Raw genomic sequence first — 26,287 nt, 5'->3', positions numbered from 1 at the left:
ATGGACGGTGTGGATATACCATGCATGCATCAAGGTGGGCCTCACTTCGTTGGTTTTGTGTCGCATGAGACCCAGACGCGTATTTCCTGCCAAAGTCGCAGGAAGTTCAAGCGCTGGGATGCTAGCTGGCCATGATGTTTATGAGAAATCCACTTCGTCCATCCGTTTTTCTAGATCATTTTAGGACGTGAGATAAAAAATAAAGTGGATCCAAAACTCAAGGCATCCATATAAGAGGGAACACGAGAGAAAGATTTGCCTACCGTTGAAACCTTCCTGGGCTCCACCTTAATATTTATATACCATCCAAACTGCTTATAAGGTCATTCTTATTGGGATGAAGTGAAAACACAAAAAGCTTAGCTTGATTCAAAATTTTTGTGGCCGTACAAATGTTTCAATGGTGGTCACTTAATCCCCACTATTTCCTCTCGTATGGCTACCTTAAGTTTTGGATCCACCTGATTTTTGACATCATATCCTAAAATTATCAAGAAAAAGGATGGACAAAGTGGATTTCTCACAAACATAACAGTGGGCCCCACCTAGCATCCTAAGGAACTTAATGTGAATGGCTTTAGCAGGAAATCCATGTCCGTGAGACCCTCCCTCACCCAAGGCAGTGTGGTGTGGCCCTTACTGTGCGGTTACCGTGGGGCCCACCTTGATATATGTATTATGTATCCACGCTGTCGATCCATTTTTCCATATCATTTTAGGGCATTATTCCAAAAATGAAGCGCATTCAATTATTTGGTGGACCATAAGAATAAGTGGTGATTGACTGTTAATGGGGTACAAAAATTTTGGATCAAGCTGAAATTTGTTTTTTCCCTTCATCTAGGCTCATGTGACCTAATTAACAAATTGGATGGTAAATAAACACTACAGAAACATTAAGGTGCGCCTAAAGAAGTTTTTAATGGTAGGACAGTCAATCACCACTGTTTCTAATGGTGTGGTCCACCTGATAATTGGCTCTGCTTCATTTTTGAGATAATGTCCCAAAATGATTTGGAAAAACAGATGGATGGCATGGATACATATTAAACATTTATAAATGTTATGCATCATATTTGAATATGGTTGCATTAGTTCAATCAGATAACGCATAGCTTAGGACCCTATACAAATGAAACCTATTATGTGCACTTCTTTTTTGAGATTTTTTTATTTGAAAGTGTGTATTAAGGTCTTTTTAAATAATCCCTGAAGTTTCATTGAAAAATTCAGCCATTTTCCCAATGTTTCTCCATGTTTCCCAAAAAAATGCGATAAATTACGCGATACAAACGATATATCCCATGTGATAACCGAAATGTATCTGTATCCCAAGGTTGCGATACATTGTGGGATACTGATATTTCGAACACTGGCTACAACTACGTCGTAGATTCTCAATAACCTGAATCTGCAATGTTCTCTTGTAAATAGATTGGAAATATAAAGCTATTATAATATTGTTCATCCAGCATCTCACACTTTTATTTCAGGTAACGCTTAATTTGGGAAGAGTTAACCTGTTTGTGCAGTTAGTTTAGAGCTTCTCCTGTACCCAGAATTTGCTTTAAAGCAAAGCCAATGTGGATCGAAGAATTTAGTGCACAAATTGTATTTTTTGTTGGCTGCAATATAATGATTGAATTTTCTTCATTCTGTACCTCATCGTTTTCAACTGCTCAGGTATCCAGAGTTCACTGGAAGTTTGTCTTCATCACGGTTTCTTTTTGCAGTTCTTCACAACTAAACCTTATGCCTGTGAGCCTTCGAGCCTTCCTAAGTATCCTCCAAGCAAGGAAATGGATGCTAAGCTAAGAGATGAAGCAGCTAGAAGGTGTTGTACTTTTGTTTGTAATATTTTTTTTTAAAAAAATAGCAAATTTCATTTTTGTGCACTGTAATGCTCCACTTCGGTGCTGGACAATCTAATTCATCGAATCTGATTTTGGTTTTGATAGCAAATAAATCATCATCATCATCGTCGTCGTCATCATCATCATCATCTAAGCCTAATCCCAACTAATTGGGGTCAGTTACATGAATCCTTTTCTGCCATTCCATTCTATCAAGGGCCATAATTTCAGTTAGACCATAGGTACTAGTGTTTTGTTACTACCTCCATCCTTTTGGGCCTTCCCCTTGCCCTTTTAGAGCCTTCAACTTGTACCAACTCACTCCTAACCAATCGAGTTCTTGGTTTCCGTTGCACATGACCAAACCATCCAAGTCTACTTTCCCTCATCTCTATTACATATTGGTGCTACTCTTAAATTCCCTCAAATAAATTCATTTCTAATTCTATCCATGTCTTGTCACTCATCCATCTCAAGATCCTTATTTCAGCTACACTCATCCTATGCACATGTTGTTCCTTAAGTGCCCAACATTCCATCCAGAAATCGTCACAAGTCTTATAGCCATCCTATAAATATCCCTTTTAGTTTGAGTGGCACATGACAATCACATAAAACTCTAGAGGCACATTTCCATTTCTTTCACCACACTTGAATTCTATGGGCAACATCCTTCTCAATCTCTTCATCGCATCAATTTACCCCAATATATTGAAAGTGGTCATTTTGGGAAATTTCTTGGTCACCAAGCTTAGTGAATTCCCTGTTCCCACTCCTACTGTTACTAAAATTGCACTCCATATAATCTGTTTTAGTCTAACTAATTTCAAATCCTTTATATTCTAAAGCACCTCCATAAATCTAGCTTTGCATTTACACCTCTCTTTTCTTGTCGATTAAAACTATATCTTTTGCAAACAACATACATCATGGATCTCTTCCTGCAAATGCCTTGTTAACTTGTCCATGACCAATGTGAAAAGATACAGGCTCAATGCTGACAACCAGCACAAGCCTACAATAGTTGGGAACTAACTTGTCTCTCTACTAGTGGTCCTCACATTTATTATTGTATCCTTAATTATGTCAATATATGCTCTTGAAACTCCTTTCTTTCCTAACACCCATCAAATTGACTATCTAGGGACCCGATCGTAAGCTTTCACGAAGTTAATAGAGACCATGTGGAGATCCTTCACCTCTCTGTATTCTCCATCAATTGTCTAAGTAGGAAAATAGCTTTAGTGGTAAACCTCCCTGGCACGAAACCAAACTGATTTTTCGATACATCTGTATCATGCCTTGCGTTTGCTCAATCACTGATTCCCAAAGTTTCATAGTATGGATCATAAGTTTAATTGCACGATAGTTAGTGCAGCTTTGTATATATCGCCTTTATTCTTATAAATAAGTATAACGGTACTTTTACTCCATTTGTCTGGCATTTCTTTGATCTTACAAGCTTGTTGAATAGCTTTGTCAATGAAAATAATGCAGCCCTTAATTTAACTTATTTCAATGGTGGGAAAAGAAAAAAAGAAAATGGATGACTTCTCCCATGACAGGACATTTCACCATGTTTTGAAGGAATAATTAGATTTCAAAATGCAATCATTACCCAAACACTATAGTCAATTTCTCACGTACAAAGAAAATTTGGATTTCCACTTGTTACCCAAATAAGACTCCCAAAATGGGATTCATGAAAAGCCATGCTCATGGGAAATCTTGGGAAATCATCATTACGGTTTTCTTTACTTTTCTTTTCCCACCATCCAAACAGGCCCCTAAGAAAGAGTCACACGCAGTCGCCCACACATGGAGGGTTTTTTGCTCAAGTCATTGGTTGCCCAAAATAGCAAGGAGCCACCTATCCATGTTTCTTGAACACGACTTGCATGGAATGACTCTCAACATGTTAGCCAACCTGTTATACTACCCACAAAGGGAATTTATGAACAGTTAGGGTCTAGAGTGTGCAGTGTCAGGCAACCTTGGGCACAATGGCACACACAAGTACCACCACAAGTACCATGTTCGGATTAGCAAATGAAAAAGACCCTCATTATTCCATTCACGCCTGTCACTAATAATATGTTATTGAAAGGCAATACTTGGGATCTCCGCCTGGTGGTGACGCACCTAAACTGGTGTTATAATGCTAATTATTCTCATCCACTAGTGAGTCTACTTCTATTCGTAGGAGCGATATTATATGGTTTGTTTGTATGCTCAGCTGGACTGCATTGTGATGCTCAGTTGGGATGCGCTGCAAAAATTCATTCAAATATGGTGGAAATGAGGGAAACAGACATGTTACAAATTTAATTCATAATAATGAGAACCTGTACCTAATTCATAATAAATAAATAAATAATAATGGGAACTCGTAATTGCTGTTCTCTGCTTTCCAACTGGACTGTCAATGTTCTGAGTTGCTATTTGGGGGCTAGTCCCTCGTCGTGACCGGACTGGGACTAGCTGCACTGAGGTCATTTCCACCATAGGATTGACTTAGTCCAGTTCAATTCAGTTGAGCATCCAAACATGGTTTTCATAAGCTTTTGGATTCTGAATTGGATTTGGTCATTAAAAAAGCAGTGTTGGGCTAATATCTTGAAGACCCAAGTTCCATTTCCTTTCTACTGAGATCAAGACCTATTTGAGAAGTTCTTGACAAGTATATTTTATTCATACTCTCTTGATTAGCATGACTTGTATTTACGTTTGTTTGATTTGCTTCCTATTCTCAGTATTCAATGTTCATAGACCACAAATCCATCATTCACAACGCATGTTCTTGGGGAGTATTAATGAATGGATCTGCTGTGCATCTTCTTGATGCTTATTGCTATTATGCATCTGCTGTGCATCTTCTTGTCGCTTATTGCTATTATGCATCTGAATCAAGGTATATGGTTGTGTAGGTTGCGAGCTGGTGTTGGAAGAGCCCATGGTGATGGTGTGAAGAAGCCTCGGACCCGCGACCGAGCTGCAAGGGCAGTTGCTGCCCCGGAAGCCAATGCTGAGCTTCAAGTGAATATTGATGTATGTCCAATAAGCTGTTACATGTTCCCGTTTATGTTTTTTTTTTTTTTTTGGGGTCATATTTAGGCTTACACTAGTCCCATGCAGCTATGCTTAACAAAAACATTTGGTAGTATTGAGTTTGCTCTATTTACTGATGTTTGAAATAACGGAAAATGTTAGGTCTGCTAATTTTTATGCTATCTTGTGATAGATGGTCAAAAGAGTTGGTCTTCATTTGGATGTCCCCAAAACGTCGGGTTGGATCAATACTTTCTGGAGGGAAAAACTCAAACAGGCTTATTTCAGGTCTGACACTGAAGTTGCTTGCAATTTTATGCGCAAAAGGCTAAAATGCATGCCCATGCGATGCTCTGGCCAGATCTTTTGTACAATACAGTCATGTTTTCAGTCCGTATAAGTTGGGCCCATGGTTCAAGTATCCAAACCATTGATATGATGGATGTCACCCTGGATGGTCCATCCACCCAAAAGTTCCCAGATTGGAAGATCCTAGGTGTTCAACTGTATTTTCTTTCTTAATTGTGTATTTGTTGGCTGAAGCAATTCTTTTGCCCCTTGATAGATTCCTAGTTTCAGTGGATTGGCTTGAGAAATTCTCTTGTTTATCAATGGGGCTTGTCGAGACCTATCTCCGATCATCGCCCTATTGTTTTGGAGGTGGCCAATGAAGATTGGGGCCTAGGATCATTTAGATTTGAATTGTCTTGGATGGAAATTGAAGGCTTTGATCAACTAGTTATTGAATGGTGGATCTCTTTTGAAGTGCATGGGTATTTGGGATTCAGATTAAGCTGCAAGCTCAAGATTTTAAAAGGAAAAAAAAATAAAATCTGGAAGAAAGATATCCTAGGTGCTAGAGAAGTAGATTTGACTCTATTTTGAAAAAGATTCACAAGTTTGATATTAAAGAAGAAGCCAGTCAGTGCGGCAGAAGAAAGAGACGAAAGAATAGCTTTATATGCATTATTCTCAAAAGAAGAGATCAGATGGCAGCAAAGATCTGGAGCGTTGTGCTTTAAAGAAGGGGACAAGAACACGTGATTTTTTCATTATATGACTAGCCTGTGTTAACAGAATCAGTACTCTAGTGGTGGATGGTTCTAGAACTTCGGAAATGAGGCAAACTTGCAACTCCATTGTCCACTTTTATAAAATTTGTTATCTTGTGATCAATGGAGGAGGTCGCATTTGGATAACTTGGAATTCCCTCACTTATCTATTGAGGAAGAAAATTCTCTTGGGAAGCCGATATTAGAAGTATACTTGATGTGTGGAGATAAGGCTCTAGGTCCCGATGGTTACGCGATGTTCTTCTTTCAGGAATTCTGGTTGACAGTTGACAGAGATGTGATGGGTTTTATCTTAGAAATCTATGAGAGAAGCCGCCTCTCAAACGACCTTGGAGCAATGTTTATTACCCTTATCCCTAAGATTGAAGAGGTAGAAATGTTGAAATATTTTAGACCTATATAAGTCTAATTGGGAATCTGTACCAAATCCTAGTCAAAGCCCTTGCTTTAATATTTCGGAGAGTTTCATCTTATATCATCTTGGAGAACCAAAGAGCCTTTGTTGCGAGCAGGCATATTCTAGATAACAGCCCCATTGCTCATGAATGTGTCGACTCCAGACATAGGGATGGGAAGAGTGGGTTAGTTTGCAAGCTCGATATTGAAAAAGGCTTAGGATCATGTGGGCTGGGAATTTTTCAACTATATGCTTGAGAGGCTAGGATGTGGCCTCAAATGGAGGGGTTGGATCCAATCTTGTATCACTGTCTTTTCCATCTTGATCAACGGATTGTGAAAAGGCTTTTCTAAGGCTACTCATGGCGTTGGGCAAGGTGATCCTTTATCTTCGTATGGCTTTGTTGTGGTAGGGAAGGTGCTGAGTATGATGCTTCACAAAGCAGAGGAAAATGGCGTAATCTCTGGTTTCGAAGTGTCGGATGCGAGGATCCAAGTTATTCATCTTTAATATGTGGATGACATGATTCTGTTTTGCAGCGTGGACATGACTTCAGTAGATAACCTTTGGAAAATTGGGGTTTGCTTAGAAGCGGTTTCGGGTTTAAATGTCAATATCTCCATAAGTGAAATGTTGGGAAATCATGTGGGTCTTGAAGAATTATCATGTTTGGCAAATGTTTTTGGGTGCAAAAGAAGGAGCCTTTCCCTCCACATCTTGGGTTGCCTCTTTGCATGAGAGCCGGTTAAGCACTCATGGGATAAGAAGTGTCGATACCTTTCGATGGGAGGTCAGTTAAACTATTATAAAAACAATTCCCTAGTATGCAAGTTTATCTTTATTTCTATTTTCAAATGCCCAAAAGTTAGTGTTGGATGGACTAGAAAAGTTGAGTAGTGATTTCTTATGGAAAGGAGCAGAGGAAAAAAGGAAGTTTAATTTGGCTTAGATGGGAAGAGGTTTGCAAGCCACTAAATGAGGGTGGAGCTGGTTTGAAGAATTTGGCTCTTATGAATTTAGCGTTTCTTAGAAAGCAGCATTAGAGGTTCGGATATGAAACGAGTAAATTATGGAGCGAGCTTTTAGTTTCCAAGTATGGCCCTCAGACGGGTGAATGGAATATTAAAAAAATCATCTTTATCATGCTTCTAATGTTTGGAAGGAGAGGGATTGCCAAACAAATGTTTTGTAGAGGGATTGCCTTCTTGATCAGAAAGGGAAATCACATTTGATTTTGGGTGGACATTTGGTGCGGAGACTAGTCACTGCAAGAGCTCTTCTGTAGACTGGCCAACATTTTCTTGGACAAGTTCATTCCTGCGGATCGTTCTTATTCTACTTGTGGCGGATCGGTGGTTTCGTCTCCTTTGTGTCAGTGGTTTGGTCTCATCTTTTGTAAATTTAGTAGAGTTTGCTAATCTTTCTTCTTCTTTTCTTTTTCCTTTTTAAATATTGTTGACAGAGATGTGATGGATTTTATCCGAGTTCTACGAGAGAAGCCGCCTCTCAAATGACCTTGGAGCGACTTTTATTGCCCTTATCGCTAAAGATTGAAGAGGTAGAAATGTTGAAAATTTTTAGACCTACAAGTCTAATTGAGAGTCTATACAAAACCCTAGCCAAAGTCCTTGCTCTAAGTTTTAGGAGAGTTCTATCTCAAATCATCTCGGAGAACCAAAGTGCCTTTGTTGCGAGCAGTTAGCGATAGCGCCCTCATTGCTCACAAATGTGTCGACTCCAGACATAGGGATGGGAAGAGCAGGTTAGTTTGCAAGTTTGATATAGAAAAGGCCTGGATCATGAGGACTGGGAATTTTTAGACTATATGCTCAAGAGGCTAGGATGTGGCCTCAAATGGAGTTGGATCCGTTCTTGTATCACAGTCTTTTCCATCTTGATCAATGGTTGCCAAAGGGCTTTTCTAAGGCTATTTGTGTCATTAGGCAAGGCAATCCGTCTGAAACAAAGATAGGAAATGACTCCACACCTTTCCAGCAAAGAGGCAATGAATGAAGAGGTGGTCAATCGATTCCTCATTACCCATACACAACAAACATATATTGGGAAGAATCATGGCCCTTCTCTGCAGGTTGTCAATCTTAAGAATTCTCTATGGCATGCCAACCACACAAAAACTGCTACTTGGAAAAAAGAAAGTTGGGACACCTATTGAAGGGTTAGGATTGAAATAATAAAGAAGGGTTTTCCCAACTGAGATTTTTTTGTGCGTCAGGCATTCATAATAGGGTCCATAGTATCAACAGTTTGGATCACTGGACTGTGGGTCCACTTTGTACAAACTGAAAGCCTGAAAATTACTGTACAAATATTCAGACTGAGCATTGTATAGTATCTCATTTGGCAAAAGTCATGCCGTCCAAAATTACTTGCAGAATGGATCTGAATCCTTTCAGTGTGGTATTAGTGCTACCCAAAATTTTCAGGCACATCAAAATGTATTCTTAGTTACAACTTGCAACTTAGGGGCTGTTTGATTTTTCATTTCCCTGATAAATACTTAGGAAATAGGTCATTATTACTCATTATACCTGTTTGAAAATACATGAGTATTTCAACCTTGAAAACCAGTCTAGAAGTGGCTGACTTAAATTCGTGGGCCCTACCATGATGTATGTGACATATCCACGCCATCCATCTGTATGACCGGAACATTTTAGGGCATGAGCCCAAAAATGAGGCAGATCCAAAGCTCAAGTGGCCCACATCACAAGAAACAGTGGCCCTAAAACTTCCACCATTGAAAGGTTTTTTTCTTCCTAAGGCCCACAAGATTGTTTATTTGTCATCTAACCCGTTCATAAGGTTACACAGCCATGGAGAAGGGGAAAACACAAATATCAGCTTGATCCAAAACTTCTGGGGCCCCCAAGAAGTTTTTAATGATAGGTGTTCAATTCTGACTGTTTCTTGTGGTGTGGCCCACTTATGCTTTGGATCTGCCTCATTTTTTTTTGGCTCATGACCGAAAACCATCTAGCAGAAAGATGGACGGCATGGATAAGCCAAATACATCACAGTGGGCCCCACATGAAATTCACACCCCTCGATTTTAGGGTTCAAAAAGCAAAACCATCAACATCTGCATTGGGAGTAGTGTTGGAATTACATAGGGAAATAGTTATTACATGTTTCCTAGGTATTTACTATTTGAATTAAAAAAACAAACACCCCCTTAGGGATCCTGGTTAATCACATTTAACAGTGCTTGATGATAAAGTATCAACAGTGATTTTGGAAAAAAATGTATTGAAGCAAATCAATGAGAGGAGGCTCCATCATATCATGAATAGATGCCAAGTTAAAGAAATAAAGGCCATCCGCTGATATTTTGTGTACAACATAGTGCCTTATGCTCAAGGCTTTTACAGTTTGCCTGTAAGTAGGCCTTGTCATGAGATCATGTTTTTGTTAGGTAAGTTGGAATTGAACCCAAGACCTTAATATTGAAACACATGCTATCTGCCATTGAGCTAGGGGCTCAAACCCTTGCTATAAAATCATTGCGGATCTTCATTTACCAAATCAATGCAAGCTCATTTTCTTGACTAGAAAACTGCTTGTCTGATTAATCTAGGACTTGGTAATTGATTGTTGTGTGTTCTTAATCATGATATGCTTTTGAAAGGTTTCAGTCAGTGATGTGCACAGGATTGTGTTCCTTGTATTACTCTTTGTGGTTGTCGTTCTTAATGCATGCTCTTTCTCATGCAAATATCTATTTTCCCTTATCAGAGGCGGCGTCTAATTACACATGCAAATGCGAAGAGCAAAAGCGAGAAGTTTCCTCCTCCACACCAGGATGGAGCACTTGGATTCCCCTTGGGTTCTTCACACCACATGGATCCCCCGTTTGACCCACCAGATGTTCCATTCAGCTCCACATTCGTGTACCAAAAAGGACAAGTGTCAACATGGTCTGGCCCGTTGGTGGAACCAGCGGCTGTCGGCCATCCAAGGCGAAAGAAACATACTGCTGGTGATGCCCATTTGCCAGGTCACCCATCAAGGCCCCCTAATGGTTCACTAATGAAGGAAAATCAGAAAGACAAGGGCAGTCTCCGGGTCAAAGGGTGAGAAAGCATTCTGTAAACACTCTGCTCACACATGCGGGACTTGGTGTCCTTGCTGTTTTACACGGTGTTTTTATGTCGGCCTGGAACATAAAAGTGTATGGTGAGGTGAAGTCTCTCTTATTTTTATTCCATTTTGTTTGTCTTTAATTTTTTTTTTTTTTTTATATTATGGCTGCTGCCCTATTTATAGGCTGCAGAAGTTGCTCCCTTAATGTATATTTTGATTATTTTTCCCCATGTTGAAAACTGAATGCTGGCTAGGTTAGTGAAATCTAATAAATCTTTATCACGATTACTATCTTGTATGACATTTGTGTTTTTCCTGAACTTTTGTCTTGTTATCATCCCTCTTTAATCCTGTTTTGGTACTGATTGTTTGCTGAAAAGGCTAATTAATGAGTGTGTGACAACGTCTGTTGATTCTTCCAATGATTGAAATTAAAGCTACAGAGCAGAGTTTTAAGGGTTGTCTTCAGTGTGTTGTGATGTGTTTGCAACTTTTTGTTTTGGATCATCTAGTTCGTAATTTCATTGGCCACTTGCAGATTTTGGATTGAGGTTGAGGTAGATTGTACTCTTCTGTGACCTTGAGATGATGGTTCAAACGAAATCAACTTATGTTTTGAGTGATGATTACATGCCATTTTCAGTTTCTGAAGAATCTGGTTTGAAATGTCCGTTGTCCCTTCTTTTTTTGGTACTTCCACCTTAAGAAGAAAAGGCTAAGGAATTTCATATTTACACCCACCCACCCTTTCTGGGTGCATGAGGAAATTGATGATCCTCCACCTGAAGAGAGTTCAAAGGATAATCGGGTTACAAGTGCGTACAAGAGCAGCCCACATGGTTCAGTGATCCAGACCATTTATTTATGTTTGTGCCACTATGGATCCTCCTAGATTGGAAAGATGCTAGCTGACAATGGCCATTTTTCAGTTGAATGGGGAAAGCTGTTTCTTTTTCTATTCTTTTCTTTTATCTTTTTCTTTTTGACTATCTATTTGTGGTGCACTAAAGAAGACCCTATTGTGGAGATTTTTGGGGGATGGTCTATCCAGGTGGAACCTGACAGACTAATAATGGCCCCTACTTTTACAAACTAGAAGCACCCTCTTCCCATAGGATCATATGATTCCTCCTCTGATACAGACCCGCTTTCTTCTACTAGGTTTTTTTCTCCTTTTTCTTTTCCTCTTCTATTCTGATACCAGATGAAAGCGGGAAAAAGGAGTATTCGTGCATAAAAGAAAAGGGTGTTGTGTAAATGTTGCCTGCGAAATTCATCTTCAAGAGATATCCAAGTGTCCTCTAAAAGTCTATTAAAATGAAGACGATCCTTGCAAATGTTTAAACGTGTGAAAATCCATGTCATGTTCATGCACCGACTCTTCAGATTTTTGAGGGCAAGACCATAACAGCAACCTTAAATAGGTGACTTGAGGTCAGTACATGGGGTAAGCAACGAGTGTCATTTCATGGTCCTTCGGATATGGAAAATCAAATCCACCAATTACACAAAAATAAATAAAAAAGACCTATTTATTTTAGTTTGATTCGGAGTCGTTATTTTTCTCATGGACTGAGCCATACACGGCCAACTTTTAACAAATGTGAAACCACAAGGTGTCTCAGAATCCTTCACTGAGGAAGAACCACATAAACGAGCCTGTCCATATGCTCCAAAAAGAGGGCAGAATCTTATTTCGGTCAAACTCAGAAGTAGCCACAAAATTAAAGAAACGCGCATTGCCCATTCCCTACCATAATAACTTGTTCTCATTATGGTTGCATCTTGGGAGTCGTCTGCATTTGATCCTTCCTGAGGATGAAATAAACCACAGCTCCTTTGCCTCTTGATTTGTGGCTGCATTGACGTTGCACTACAACTTGGGTTGCAAGTACTGAATCTGATTGACTCAGGCCCAAGTTAGGGTAGGTATTGGTTGAGGGGTGGAAAATGCAACCCAATTGGAAATCGGGTTGGGTTAGTTCAGGCTAGGCATAATCACATGTATTTGGGTCAGGTAGAGGATTTTGGTTCGGGTTGGTCCTCTGGAGATTGGGTTGACCTCCACCAAACTAACCCGCCCTAGTTGCACCCCCTTCATTGACCATAGAGAGCCAGCAGGACTGTCGCCAAGCTTCCAACGATAAGTTAAATTCCTGGGCTTTAATGGCTTCGTCAGCCTCTAGCAATCTGAAATTGACAAAAGCAAAACCTCTGTGATCTAGCAGCCCTTCAAGTTGCTTAAATCTGTCATTCATCTGGCACCTTTTGATATTTCCAACAGAGAAACAAGATTCTGGAAACCCTCAGATGTCATCGATCACAGAAAAAAAAAGAGGGAATAAAACGGGGGAAAACAATTTCACATGGGCTTCCCATTCCTAATTTAACCACTTGTTCACTTTGGTATCCGTTGAGCCCTGCTTGCAGGTGACTCATTTGAGAAACCGTTGTTCATAAAGCAGGCCTCACCTGTGTGAGGGTGCAAGAGCCAGGCAGCCCAGTCATTGGGTGGGCTGCGCATGTATGAAAAAAAATTAGATACTAAAACATCCAAGTGGGGCTGCACGATGGGCGGTCCAGGTCTCATATGTCTGGTGCCCTGGTGGGCGTATGACTCCAAGGAAGTTTCCAACATGAGTGCTCGCTTGAGCTTTTCTTATTAGAAAACTGGTATCGACTCCTGTGATGCTCCAAAGGACATTAACATCACAGGGATAAGGCACCATTAACTATAGGAGAAATGAATTAAGGTGCAGGTGATACTAAAGGGCGTATGACTCCAATTTTGAAAGCATCCACAGAATGGTTAACATGAGTGCTTGACTGAGCTTTTCTTAACAGAAAACTGGATTTGACTCCTGTGAAGCTCCAAAGGACATTAACATCACAGGGATAAGATACCATTAACAATAGTATAAGTGAATTAAGGTATGCCAAATAGAAATATTACAGCAATGATCACATTTTCGTTAACCAAGAATGCCTGCGGCTCCGACTCTGCGTTTATTTACTAAGATAAAGGAATTCCCGAAGCAGCAATTGCAAGTAAAAGGCATGATGTGTATCTTGGATGATGACCTTCTTTGAGCTCCAATCGAAGCTGTTCCAGAAATGAAGGTTTGTAACCACCATAGTAAGGATTTCAGCTTGAAGTTGCCTGATTCTCAGCATGTAATATCTTCTTCCCTAATTAGATCTTTCAGACTCATCGTCACCTCCAAACCCATGCTCAAAAGTGACTCAACCATGGTAGTGACGTCACTTCTCAAGGCCTTGGCCAGTGCCTGTTTGCAATAGTAGAAAGAAATATAATAATATAGAAGACAAAATGACAGAAGGAAGCAACAACTTAGTTTAGGGTGCATTTGGATGTGGGGGAGGGAAAATTCAACGCATTTCAGGTCAGACCTAAAATGCATAGAATCTTGATTTGGGGCCAAAATAAAAAAAAAGTTGGCAGGAAATGGATGTGTACTTGATGCAGTTTCCACCATCCACACTGCCAGTATGGATGGTGGAAACTGCATCAAGTATAACAATACTTGTGCAAACAAGGTGAGCAAAAAGAGGAATGAGAACAAGAACCCCTCTTTTTAAAGATGAGAAACATAGAATAGCTTTTAATATCATCTGGCATTCAACAAGTGAGATACTATATATGTTTAGAATTGATTTTGTTCTTGCTGAACGAAAAAGAAATTAGTTCAATCATTACTTCTGAAAGAAGAGATTGCTCTAGTAACAGAATTGGAGACGGGTGACAAGAATGCAAACTGTGAAGAGAACCTCCCAAATTGGGATTTTTTTTTTTCCTTCTTTAAGAATAAATGTGGGTAGGGCTGTCAACAGGCTGGGCCTGGGGTTGGGCTTGTCCCAGATTCTGAACAGTTTCGGGCTGGGCCGTCGGTCTGGGCCTATTCAAAATTTTGATTTTGGCAAGCCCGAGCCGGGCCTTTGTTTTTTTTTGAGAGAGAACGATAACTATATTGATAATTAAAATGGAGTACAAGAAAAGAGGGTCCTCCCATTGAGATAGTGAAAGGATTAACCACCAATACGAAGCATATTACAACCCTTTAAGTTTACAAAATTAGAGGCCCACTCGGCTAAATACTGCTGGACTTTCTGGACTGTTGATCCCACCGAGTTCGATGTTCCGTTGAAACATCTCCCATTCCTTTCTTCCCACACCGACCACCAAACAGCCAATAGGCTCATTCTCCAAACCGTAGTTCTTTGTTTTCCTAACTTTGGCCCATGCCAAGCTTTTAGCAGACGATCAGAAGAATTTGGAAAGCACCAGGGAATATTGAAGGAGTTTAGAATAGCTGTCCACACCTGGTTAGTAAAGGAACAATGAATGAATAGGTGGTCCACCGATTCTTCATCAGCTATGCAACAGAGACAAATGTTTGTAATTATCATACCCCTTTTCCTCAAGTTATCTACGGTCAACACTTTCTTCTTTCCAACTAACCAGCCGAATACCACAATCTTTGGAGGGACTTTTAATTTCCACACTTGGCCTGTCATAGCCTTTTCTGCAGTTGAAATGTTCCTGTCTATTAAATTATATAGAGATTTAACCGAGAAAGAAACTGAGCTGTCGATTCTCCAAACTAGCCTGTCTTCACTCATCTGGTCAGGCTTACAACTGATGATGCGACGTTGAAGAGCCGCAAATTCTCCATACTAGCCTGTCTTCACTCATCTGGTCAGGCTTACAACTGATGATGCGACGTTGAAGAGCCGCAAATTCTCCATACTAGCCTGTCTTCACTCATCTGGTCAGGCTTACAACTGATGAAGCTTTCTTCCGCAAGTGGGATTCCAAACAGTTTCATCCCCAATTTTAGCATAGCAGTCAGCCACCAGAATGGATAGGTCCGAGGCAAGGCGATACATATTCGGGAAGTCTTCTTTTAAAGATGAATCCCCCACCCATATATCTTCCCAGAAGCTGGTGTTGTTGCCTTTTCCTATAGTAATGCCAAAACCTTTTAAGACCTCCCTCTTAAAGATAGAATACCTCTCCAGAGAGCTGAGGCTTTGTAAACAGAGGATTCCTTTGTCCACCAACCTCCCTCTGAGCTGCCGTACTTGCTTTTAATAAGCGAGTTCCACAACGTCCCACTTTCTGTTCCCCGTCTCCAAGTCCATTTGCCCAGAAGGGCCCTGTTCATGGTTTTTAGATCTCTGACCCCTGCGCCACCTTCTTGCACTTGCTTACACACCTCCTTCCATTCGACCAAATGGAATTTCTTGTCCTCCTTTCCATGCCACAAAAAATCTCTTCTTAGTCTATCAAGAGTTACCAAAATCGACACCGGGCATTTGAATAAGGACATGAAATACAGTGGCAAATTAGACAGGGTTGATTTAATCAAAGTAAGATGACCCTCCAGTGATAAATATCTGCATTTTCATCTGGCCAGGTATTTCTCAAACCTTTCGATAACTGTCCCATAAGCACTTTGGAGGTTTTCCTATACATAGAAGAAGGCTGACAAACGTTGTTGGTAAATTTCCCATCGGACAGTCGAAATTGTCAGCATAGCTTTGAGTTTCTTCATCCTTCATGTCAACGCCAAACATCTTGGATTTTGCTAGATTGACTTTGAGACCCGAAACTACCTCGAAACATCGAACTATTGTTCGCAAATTGCTGACTTTACCTTGCTCTGCTTCACAAAATATAAGTGTGTCATTAGCGAGCTGGATGTGGGATATCGAGTTATCCATTCCTTTCACCTTAAAGCCATTGATAATGCCTTCTTCTTGACCCTTTCTCAGCATTCTGGATAACGCCTCGCTGACTATTAAGAATAGAAATGGGATAGCGGGTCACCATGACGCAAACCTCTTGAGCCACGAAAGAAACCTTTTGGGGATCCATTGAGTAAGACCGAGAAGAAAGCAGACTGAACACATTCCCCCATCCATCCTATCCACTTGTCTTCGAAACCCATTCGGCCCAACATGTATTTGAGGAAAGTCCAATCTACGTGTTCGTAAGCTTTTTCGAGGTTAAGCTTGCACAGAAGACCCTTGGAACCAGATCTATTTCTCGAATCCAGACATTCGAACGCTATGAGGGCACTATCTATGATTTGTCTTCCTGGAATGAATGCGCTTTGGTTGTTGGAGATGAATTTTCCTAACACCCCTTTTAGGCAGGCTGCCAAAACTTTAGCCAGAATCTTATAAAGGCCACCTAGAAGGTTGATCGGTCTATAGTCTATCAAGGATTCTGCTCCCGAACATTTTGGAATAAGCGCAATGAAAGAGGTTCCCAGTTCTTTTGATAAACGACCTCTGTCATGAAATTCAGCGATGAAGTCCATGACATCTCCCTTCAAAACTTCCCAGAAAGTTTGGAAAAAACTTATTGGAAAACCATCTGGACCAGGAGCCTTGTCTCCATCCAAAGCATCTAACGCTCCTTTTACTACTTCTAACGAGAATGTCGATTCGAGGAACTTGACTTCCTCAACATAAATACGTTTGAACTGGAGACTGTCAAACTTGGGTCTAGACCACCCTTCTTCTCGAAACAGACTTCTGAAATAGCGAATTGTTTCTTCTGCTATTCTATTTTTGTCCTCTGTACGAACCTCGTCCATCACTAGGCTGATGATTTAATTGTTTCTAGCACGAGCAGAAGCTATAGAGTGAAAGAATCTCTTATTTTTATCTCTCTTTTATCCATTTGCTCCTTGATTTTTCCCTCCATGAGATTTCATCTTTGAGAACCCTGGCAGAATAGTTTTGGATTAGCTGTATTCTAGCCCACTGGTCTGATGACTTCTGCTCTTCTTCAACTATGGAGTCTATTGACTACAATTCGTCGAGAATGTCGCTCGTTTCCAACTCCCTCTTTCAGAGCTCAACTGCTTTCCACTCCTTTAATTTTGTTTTCATAAGTCTCAATTTTCTGCACAGTTTGAATCCCGCATAGCCTTCTACTTTGAATTCTGACCACCAATCTTGGATTTGTTGTTTAAAACCTTCTATCTTCAGCCAAGAAGTATCAAACTTGAAAGGTTTTGGGGCCCAGTTTTCCTCATCAACTGAAAGGATGAGTGGACTGTGATCAAATGTAGGTCTCGGGAGAAGGGATTGAGAGACCGAAGGGAAGGCTTCAATCCAATCTGACGAGACTAAGAATCTGTCTAACCTCACAAGAATCAGGTTCGTCCGTTTGTTTGACTAGGTGAATCTGGACCCTATCAATGGAAGATCCACCAATGCATGATCGTCAATCCAGCTGGAGAAAGTCCGCTTGGCAGCAGAGATAGGACCCCCTTTCGATTTGTCCTCGCGAATCGCGTTGTGTTGAAGTCTCCCCTTATGCACCAAGGCCCGCTGAATTTTTGCCTAAATGTGGGAATGTTAACACAACTGATCAAATAGCCTAAGCTGGCTGAGTTTTTAAATTTCAAACAAGTGTTCCGAAAGCCGTGTAGGTCTCCACCATCAATTGCCAGTGAAGTCGAAGAAGACGAGCTATAAACGATGATCTTTGCAAGAGAATGAACACCAATTTAAACTCAATGACAAGCTCTTTTGGAGCCGAGTGGGAATGATGCAAGAAAATGGCCACACAAGCTGATTAATGAAGAATTTAAGAATCCAACCATTTCAATTGTTTTTATTGATGATTTGGACCAAATCCGTGATTTAATGATCAATTTGATAGGATCAATAGTTAGATTACATTGTGAGGTTGAGAGGATCAATGGACAATCATTATATTTCTAGGATTCGTTTTATTTAGTTATCAAGGTTTGATTAAGTTTTTAATAATAATCCTTTTCTTTTTGTATTTTTGTCACATTTTTTTGGTGGGCCATGTTTGAGGCACCAAACGATGTCCGAATGATATGAGTTTGGTCCTGTTTGATAGTCCATTGAGTTAGCTTTCAAACGAGGTTAAGATCATGCAATTTTGATTCCATTTGAGTTATGGCCCCTTCAAACAAGGCCCATGTGGTAGTAACGGGATTAACGGGATTCAGGGGCATTTTGATCATTTTTTGTTATTGGGGCTTCTTTACTTGGTTTAAGCTATATAAAGCTATGTTATGGACATGTAATGCATTACCATGATAATTTGAATAAAACTTCTTTGTTTTGTTGTTTCTTTATTTGGTGGAGGATTTGGAGAGGGGTTTTCGCGGTCTTTATTATTCGGCTAGAAGATTGTTGGATTCTTTCCCACAATCTCTTTCTTCTTTTCTTTGATCTATTTGCATCCCATTTAGCGGTTTGCATTAGCTATGATGATGGATTTATGTATATCTATTAATATCTCCTATAGATCTTCCACATTTTCTATATAGGTAAATGGTACTATGAGTTCGACCTCATGGGAACTTCCCATGAGGTCGAGCTGTGTGGGCCCCACCTTGATGTGTGTCGAACATCAACACCATGCATTTGATGGGTCCCCTTTAGGTTAGGGGATATCCCAAAAATCAGCCGTATACGGAACTCATGTGGGTCATACCATCTAAACCATGTGAAGACATGCCTAAAACTTATAAAAGTACTTGATGGGGCCCACCTGAGTTTTGGATGCGGCTGAAACTTGGTTTGACCCCTCATCCAATTGGGACACACACAATGGATGGTCTGGATTTGTGAACCACAACTAGGTGGGCCTAATAAATGATTAATGATGTTTTAATGGGAGGGTAACCCCTCTCAACTGTTATATGTGGTGTGGCCCACCCAAGTCATAGATTGACTTGATTTTTAAGCCCATGGGCCACCATGGAATGATGCATCTGACTGATGGGGTTGATGTTCGACACACATCACGGTGGGGCCTACACAGCTCAACCATGAGGTTGACCTCAGTACCATTTCCCTTCTATATATTCCCGTCATTCTCAATGAAATAAACATAATACGTTCTACAAAATGTAGTCCGTAAATTATAATGAGTTGAATTGGCCAAATTCTGTGTCAACTCAGCAACTCGCTAATACTGATTCACACCAAGTAGCACGTTACTATATCCTTTTTACAACAGAAATTTCATAATCACATCACATCTGCTAAAAGTTACCTTCCTGTTTTCTTTCTTTTGCTTCTTTATCACCTCCAAAGGCCACTCACTCCCCAACCTCTGAAGCTCAGCTGCAATGTGTTTCTTTTTCCAGTCAGGAAGAGTCTGTGGCACAAACATAGTAATTCAAAAGATATCAACTAATCATTCAATATCTAAAATGATAACAAGTTATTATGGATTTATGATTCTGTTTTGTTCATAAAAGCATAAGAAATAAGAAGTGTATCCAGATAACTACAAATATATGAACAACATATATATAAACAAAAATTTTCCCTCATGGTTATGTCAACATGTGCTACATGGGTGTTGAACATGATGTTTCATCCCCTAGTTATCAGGGTTATCAAGACCCTAAACTGATTTACAATTACAGTTAGAAGTTATTTATTATGAAAAAAAATAAGAATAATATCAGTAATTTTCACACATAATATGAACGCAAGTACAAAACAATATTCACCTGGTTGAGCATGTGAATGATGGTAGCAGCATTCTCAGGTTTATGTTCCAGTAGATATCCCTGCAACAAATAAATAAATAAATAAAAAGGAACACGAAATACAAGTCTTTGGAAGCTGACCACTGATGCACTATCAATGTAAGATGTGATGCAATCCTAACAACGTCATCTGATCTTGAATGATGATCAGATTCACACAATGCCAGTATGGAACGCGTGCAAGATCCAAGCTTTCCATTAGGTAGGCCACAATGTTTAGATCCTCTGGCTAAAAAATCGGGCCATCTACACTCTTCAGGTGGGTCACAATGTACAAACAGACAGGCAGTTAAAACTAGCCATCCATTTGTTTTCTACACTATGGCTCACCTGAGTGAAATAGCCTTAGGCTGGAAGAACGGTGTGCCCAATGGCCACCTGCTGTGAAGATTGCATCTTGCTCACATGGCCATAATGGCACGTGCTTGTGTGTGGATGGGCAAGGTTCCACCACATGCGTGCGATCTTCGTGAACTTCTTATAAACATTTTACTAAAATATAAGAACCACTATCTACACCCACTTTGACAGAGAAATACCCCCATCCTTTCAACAATTCATTATACAACAGGTTACTATCTTTTTATTATTGTATAACCAAAATCTGAAAGGATGGGTGTACTTAGCAGTTTGAGTGGGTGCCGCTAGAACTTCCTAAAATATATATATATTTACATAATGGATAACATACACATCAACTTCTTAAGATGATTACCATTTACTGACTTAGGTAATCTCTTATGACATGATACAACATTATTTAGTGAAATTCAATCCACTATCTTTATGGGAGGGTTACCATTTAGAATATCATTTGCATGAATCAATATAATAGGAATATCTATATTCAGTTGTGAGACACTACTGAAACTGATTTCATCTTCGTAATTACTTGATTGTCCCTGGAAAAAGAGTGCAAAGAAATAAACCATGATCAATGGTTCAATGGTTACAATATTCACTCATCCTTTCAAAATAAAAAAGAAAAAAAAAAAAAGATTCAAAATCTTTCAAGATGCTAGACCAAAAATCACAATGTAACTTGATTTTCTTTGCATGTAACAAGAAAAAAATTCAGGTCTACCTGGTAGCAATTCCGCTATCCGGTCCCCAGCCTGAGTAGACGATTGATGTCAGGTGGGCAGTCGATTGTTGAACTTTCACCAAGCAATCATAAGAAATCCTGTTTTGACAGGATTCATAAAGCCTACCAGAAATAGCTGGGACAATGCTATGATAACGACGATGATGAATCACGGCATAATTGTCAAAGACAAGATCCCAAGTTTACAGGTGCCAAGTTGCGGCTTGTCGGTGGTAGACAGATTGGTGGTAGACAGATTCTGTTTCAACACTGAGATCATGGGATCGGGTGCCCATGTAGTGTGGGTGTGCGTGTTAAAAAAAAGAAGTTCCGGCTTGTCAAGAGACTGACCCCAAATTCACAGCATTAGCACTGTAGCACTTGAACCCATTGAAATTGTCATCAATGGGGCAACTTCATTACAAAAGCAACTACATCACAAAGGAGGTGCCGTTTTCCAAGCTATAGTAGCTCCTACATAAAATATGAATCCCTAAGTCGGGAGTAGAATCCACCGGTATCTAAAGACTTCTTGCTTTCAAGTGTCAAACTACCATTGGAGTGCCCGCCTTTTTTCAAGCTCAAATAGTTGAACCCTAAATCAAATGCACGTCAAATGACAAGTGTTCGCTGTTTGCAACAGAGTCGTAATTCCACCTTGAAAATCGGTCAAAACTCAACCTCGTAACAGGTGGGCCCCACCATGATATATGCGTTATATGCATGCCATCCGTTCTTTTTTCAGATCATTTTAGGGCATGAGCTCAAAGATGAGGCAGATCCAAAGCTCAAGTGGACCACACCACAGAAAACAGTGGGGATTGAACGCCTACCATTGAAAACTTCTTGAGGGCTACACAAGTTTTGGATTTGCCTCATTTATGGGTTCATGCCCTAAAATGACCAAACAAAATGAATGGACGGAGTGGATAAAACACAAACATCATGGTGGGGCCCAAAGAGTTTACGTGACGCAATCGGAGTCTATTAAAAATCTATCCCTACGGGTTTTTACTGGATGGAAATACCGAAGTAAGTCATCATTACTCATTTTCCACTGTTTACATGTCATGCATTTACAGCTAACCAAACGGGCCCTAACGGTAACAGTGTAAATGGAAGCACTATTGATTTGCCTTCACTTTAGTGACTAAAGTGAAGGCACCAAGCACAAAAGACAGGCAATTTCATAAAGAAAAATGATAAAGTAGAGCCAATTGAACTATGATAAGGTAGAGCAACAATCAGAGAGGCAGGTGGCATCTAAAATCACTTTAAAAAAAAAAAAAAAAACTCGTCCTTTTTTATTTTATTTTTCCCTGAAAAGTGTTTTTAAGATGTGACATGGAAAAAAAATGAATGGTGCTCTGCCTCATTATGATTCTAATAGCTCTTTTGTATTATTTTCCCCAACAAAATTCTCCATTGTTAACCTAAACCTGTCAATACTCTAAAACTAGGTAAGACAGAGAGAAGTGATTAAAACTGAAAACTGAAAACTGAAAAATGAATTTGAACATGAGCAGGTTTAAGGCAGACAAGCAAGATAACCTTAGCGCAAGAAAACCCACTTGCAAGAGAGTGTTGCTTCCAAGAATTTGATCTCAGCTTCTCAATTTTCCATATAGACTCAGCATCTCCTGCAAAAGTAAATTTTAGAATGTCACTGATACAATTAAATAAGCTTCAAAGCATTTTGGTGATAATTTAAGTTCGCACACATGCATTCACGCATGCAGACAAATATATAGTCCTCACCTGCGAACTGTAGCTCAGGCATGTTTCATGTATCCTGACCGTACAGAGAAACTAATGGCCTAGATGGAGCACACTTTCCTAAAAATGTTGGGAGAGGCTTGCATGAAAGATGGGCTCTCCAAAACTCTCTCCACAATCTTTCGTTCCCTCTCCGGACTCTCTGTTACGAACCAGAATCCTCCATAACCACGGTTTTACCTGGTGCGTAAAACACCTAATCTACATGGGCCCACAAAGCTGTATATGTAACATCCATCCTGCCCATCAATCGGGTCCTATCCTTGAACCCAGGCCCGGGAGGAAAAAATCAGCTAGGCCCACCACAGGAATGATTCCTTATTTTTTATTTTTTTAAAATTTGAACATTGGAACATTTTATTAAGAACAGGCCACGTCCTCCATGATCATAGAGGAAACGACCACCACGACCACGGTCGCCATCTTGATCCCTACCATGACTACCTGATCTAAAGTCATGCCCCAAACTAGGAGATGGTGCTTAGGATCCATGAAGAGCAGAAGGGCAATCCACAAAAGAGCAGAAGAGTGAGAGAGGAGAAGAAGAAAGAGGAGAGTTTGGGGAAATGTTTTGTGTTAGGCTACAATGTTTTATTAAAATAGAGCATATAGTACACTGCAGGAGAAGAGGAAAGTATGCACATGCACTTATATTAAAAGAGCCACTAACCACAGACACTATACACTAACACTCTCTAAACTCCCCCTCAAGTTAGAGCATAGATATTGATCATGCCCAATTTGTCACGAACACAATGAAGAGCATCTCAACTCAAGGACTTTGTAAGAACATCAGCAAGATAATCCCCAGATCGAACAAAAGGGGTGATGATTTCCTTAGATTCTCCCGAATAAAGTGACAGTCAACCTCAATACGCTTGGTTCGCTCGTGGAAAACTGGGTTGAACAATATGGATGGCCACTTGGTTGTCACAATGAAGGGGAATATGAGCCGAAGGAGGATAGCCAAGTTCTTCAAGAAGGTTGAGAAGCCACACGAGCTCACATGTCGCATGAGCCACAACACGATATTCTACTTCAACCGAGGACCGGGCAACAATCGGTTGCTTCTTGCTATTCCATGTTATAAGATTGCCACCTAGGAAGGTACAGAAGCCAGATGTAAAGCGGCGATCATAAGTACTACTTGCACAATCAGCATCGGAATAGCCAGAAAGATAAATATGACCATACAATTGAAAGCGGATGCCAAGACTCGGGGTTGATTTTAGATACCGAAGTATGCGGTATACAACTGTGAGATGGGAAGCATGGGGACTTCCATGAATTGGCTAACAACGCTCACCGTAAAGGAGAGATCTGGTGAGTAATAGTCAGGTAAAAAAGCCGGCCTACAAGTCGTCGATACATCCCAGGATCAGAAAGGAGAGCACCATCATCTGATCGAAGATTCTGCAAAGTATCCATGGGGCTGGTAGCGGGCTTACACCCTAACATGCTGGTCTTCATGAGAAGATCGAGCGCATATTTTCGTTATGACAAGACCAACCTGGATGAGGAGCGACCAACTTCAATTCCGAGGAAGTAGCGAAGAGGACAAAGATCCTTGATCTCAAACTTGGTCTTCAAAAATTCTTTGACCTCCCATATTCTAACAGAATCATTACCGGACAGAACAATATCAACCGCATACACAATGAGAACCATGATGCCCGTCGATCGATGACATATAAAGAGAGAATGAGCGGCATGACTACGAACAAAACCGAACTCCAAGAGAGCCTGATTAAATTTTTCGAACCATGCACGTGGGGATTGTTTGAGTCCATAAAGAGCCCTCCAACCTATATACAAGCGCAGAGTTGTGGGAAGCAACAAAGCAAAGAGGTTAATGCATGTACACTTACTCTGCAAGGTCCCCATGGATAAATGCATTCTTAACATCAAGTGGAAACCAAGGCCATGATAAATTAACGGCTAAGGAGATGATAACGCGAATCGAATTCAGCTTAGCCAATGGAGAGAATGTCTGGAAGTAATCCACATCATGAGTCTATGTGTAACCCTTAGCAACAAGAGGGGCTTTATAGCGATCAATGGAGCCGTCTAGAAGAAACTTGATCATATAAACCCATCGACATCTAACAAGTTTATGCCCTAAAAGAAGTGGCACACGATCCCAAGTATGATTCTTCTCAAGAGCAGGCATTTCTTCTATCATCACCTTCGTCCAGTTAGGACTTTGAAAAGCATGTGAGAGAGACCGAGGAATAGTTTGTGATTAAAGGGAAGCTGCGAACGACTGAAAAGATGGTGAAAAATGACATGTGAAACGAAATTACTAATAGGGTGTTGAGTACAAGATTATGACCCTTTGTGCAAGGCAATGGGGAGATCTAAACTCGAGGTAGGAGAGTCACCTGAGCCAACATCCAAAGTGAGCAGAATGGTGGATGGCTGAGCGTGTGAAGATTTATCTCGACGATGATACACCCTCAGAGGCTTAGGGTCACCCAAATCACCAATGGGATGCTGAATAGAGGGGAGAGGAGTTTCCTTCTGATCACTAGTGGAAAGAGGAAGAGGATAAGAGTCATGCTCCCCCTGACTTGTAAGAGGTTCACAGAGGGTTCGACTTGTAGCTGAGAGAAAAGAAATATCCTCAAAGAATGTTACATCGGCAGAGACATATTTCTTATGAGTCAATGGGTCATAACAATAATACCCTTTCTGACTCCGAGTGTATCCTAAGAAGACACATTTAATTGCCCTGGGGCTAAGTTTATCATTACTTCCATCCAAAATTTGAATAAAGCATGTGCAACAAAAAACTTTAGGTGGTAGAGGAAATGGATTATCATAGGGATACAGTATAGTAAATGAAGATTTGTAAGACAAGATACGTGAGGGTATACAATTAATAAGAAAAGTAGCAGTTAGAAGAGCATCACCCCAAAAATGTTTAGGTAGGTGCATACCAAGAAGAATGGTGCGGGCAACTTCAAGAAGATGACGATTCTTTCGTTTTGCGATACCATTTTGTTGAGGTGTGCGAGCACACGACGTCCGAGACAAGTTCCTTTAAGAAGGACAGAAAGGCAGTAGTAGACAATGTAGGGTTCTGATGGAACATTGAAACTGAGTATACACTTCATGATAAAACACTTTGAACGCATCAAACACTTCACTTTTAGATTTTAAACGATAAACCCAAGTCATGAGTGAATAATCATCAATAAAGGTGACAAAATATTTAAATCCAAAAGTGGAGGTAACCGGAGCTGGTCCCCGGACATCCGAGTGAACTAAAACAAAAGGTTGAGATTTCCTCCCAGAAGAGTTAGGAGGAAACGTAGCACGATGATGTTTAGATAATTCACAAATATCACAACATAACAGTTTAGTGACAGATA

General features: G+C 40.3%; 2 protein-coding genes across 3 annotated transcripts in view; one reads left to right on the top strand and one right to left on the bottom strand.

Moving 5' to 3' along the window:
• The window catches only part of LOC131225588 (probable serine/threonine-protein kinase At1g54610), a 28,617-nt gene extending 17,847 nt beyond the window's left edge, over positions 1–10,770 (top strand). Inside the window, exons 5-7 of the mRNA XM_058221139.1 lie at positions 1,734–1,834; positions 4,781–4,901; positions 10,125–10,770. Coding sequence (XP_058077122.1) covers positions 1,734–1,834; positions 4,781–4,901; positions 10,125–10,466 — 564 coding nt within the window. The 3' untranslated portion in view covers positions 10,467–10,770. The remainder of the gene's footprint in view (positions 1–1,733; positions 1,835–4,780; positions 4,902–10,124) is intronic.
• Positions 10,771–13,275: 2,505 nt separating this feature from the next.
• LOC131224839 (uncharacterized) overlaps positions 13,276–26,287 on the bottom strand; it is a 47,113-nt gene continuing 34,101 nt past the window's right edge. For both annotated transcript variants that reach the window (XM_058220253.1, XM_058220254.1), the window contains exons 8-11: positions 22,689–22,777; positions 20,015–20,074; positions 19,549–19,653; positions 13,276–13,759 (exon numbers count right to left, since the gene is read on the bottom strand). In XM_058220253.1, the coding sequence (XP_058076236.1) occupies positions 13,640–13,759; positions 19,549–19,653; positions 20,015–20,074; positions 22,689–22,777 (374 nt within the window). In that variant the 3' untranslated portion in view covers positions 13,276–13,639. The remainder of the gene's footprint in view (positions 13,760–19,548; positions 19,654–20,014; positions 20,075–22,688; positions 22,778–26,287) is intronic.

This window comes from Magnolia sinica, chromosome 14, assembly GCF_029962835.1.
Source record: "Magnolia sinica isolate HGM2019 chromosome 14, MsV1, whole genome shotgun sequence".
Classification (NCBI taxonomy): Eukaryota; Viridiplantae; Streptophyta; class Magnoliopsida; order Magnoliales; family Magnoliaceae; genus Magnolia; species Magnolia sinica.
This window is presented reverse-complemented; position numbering and strand designations above follow the sequence as displayed.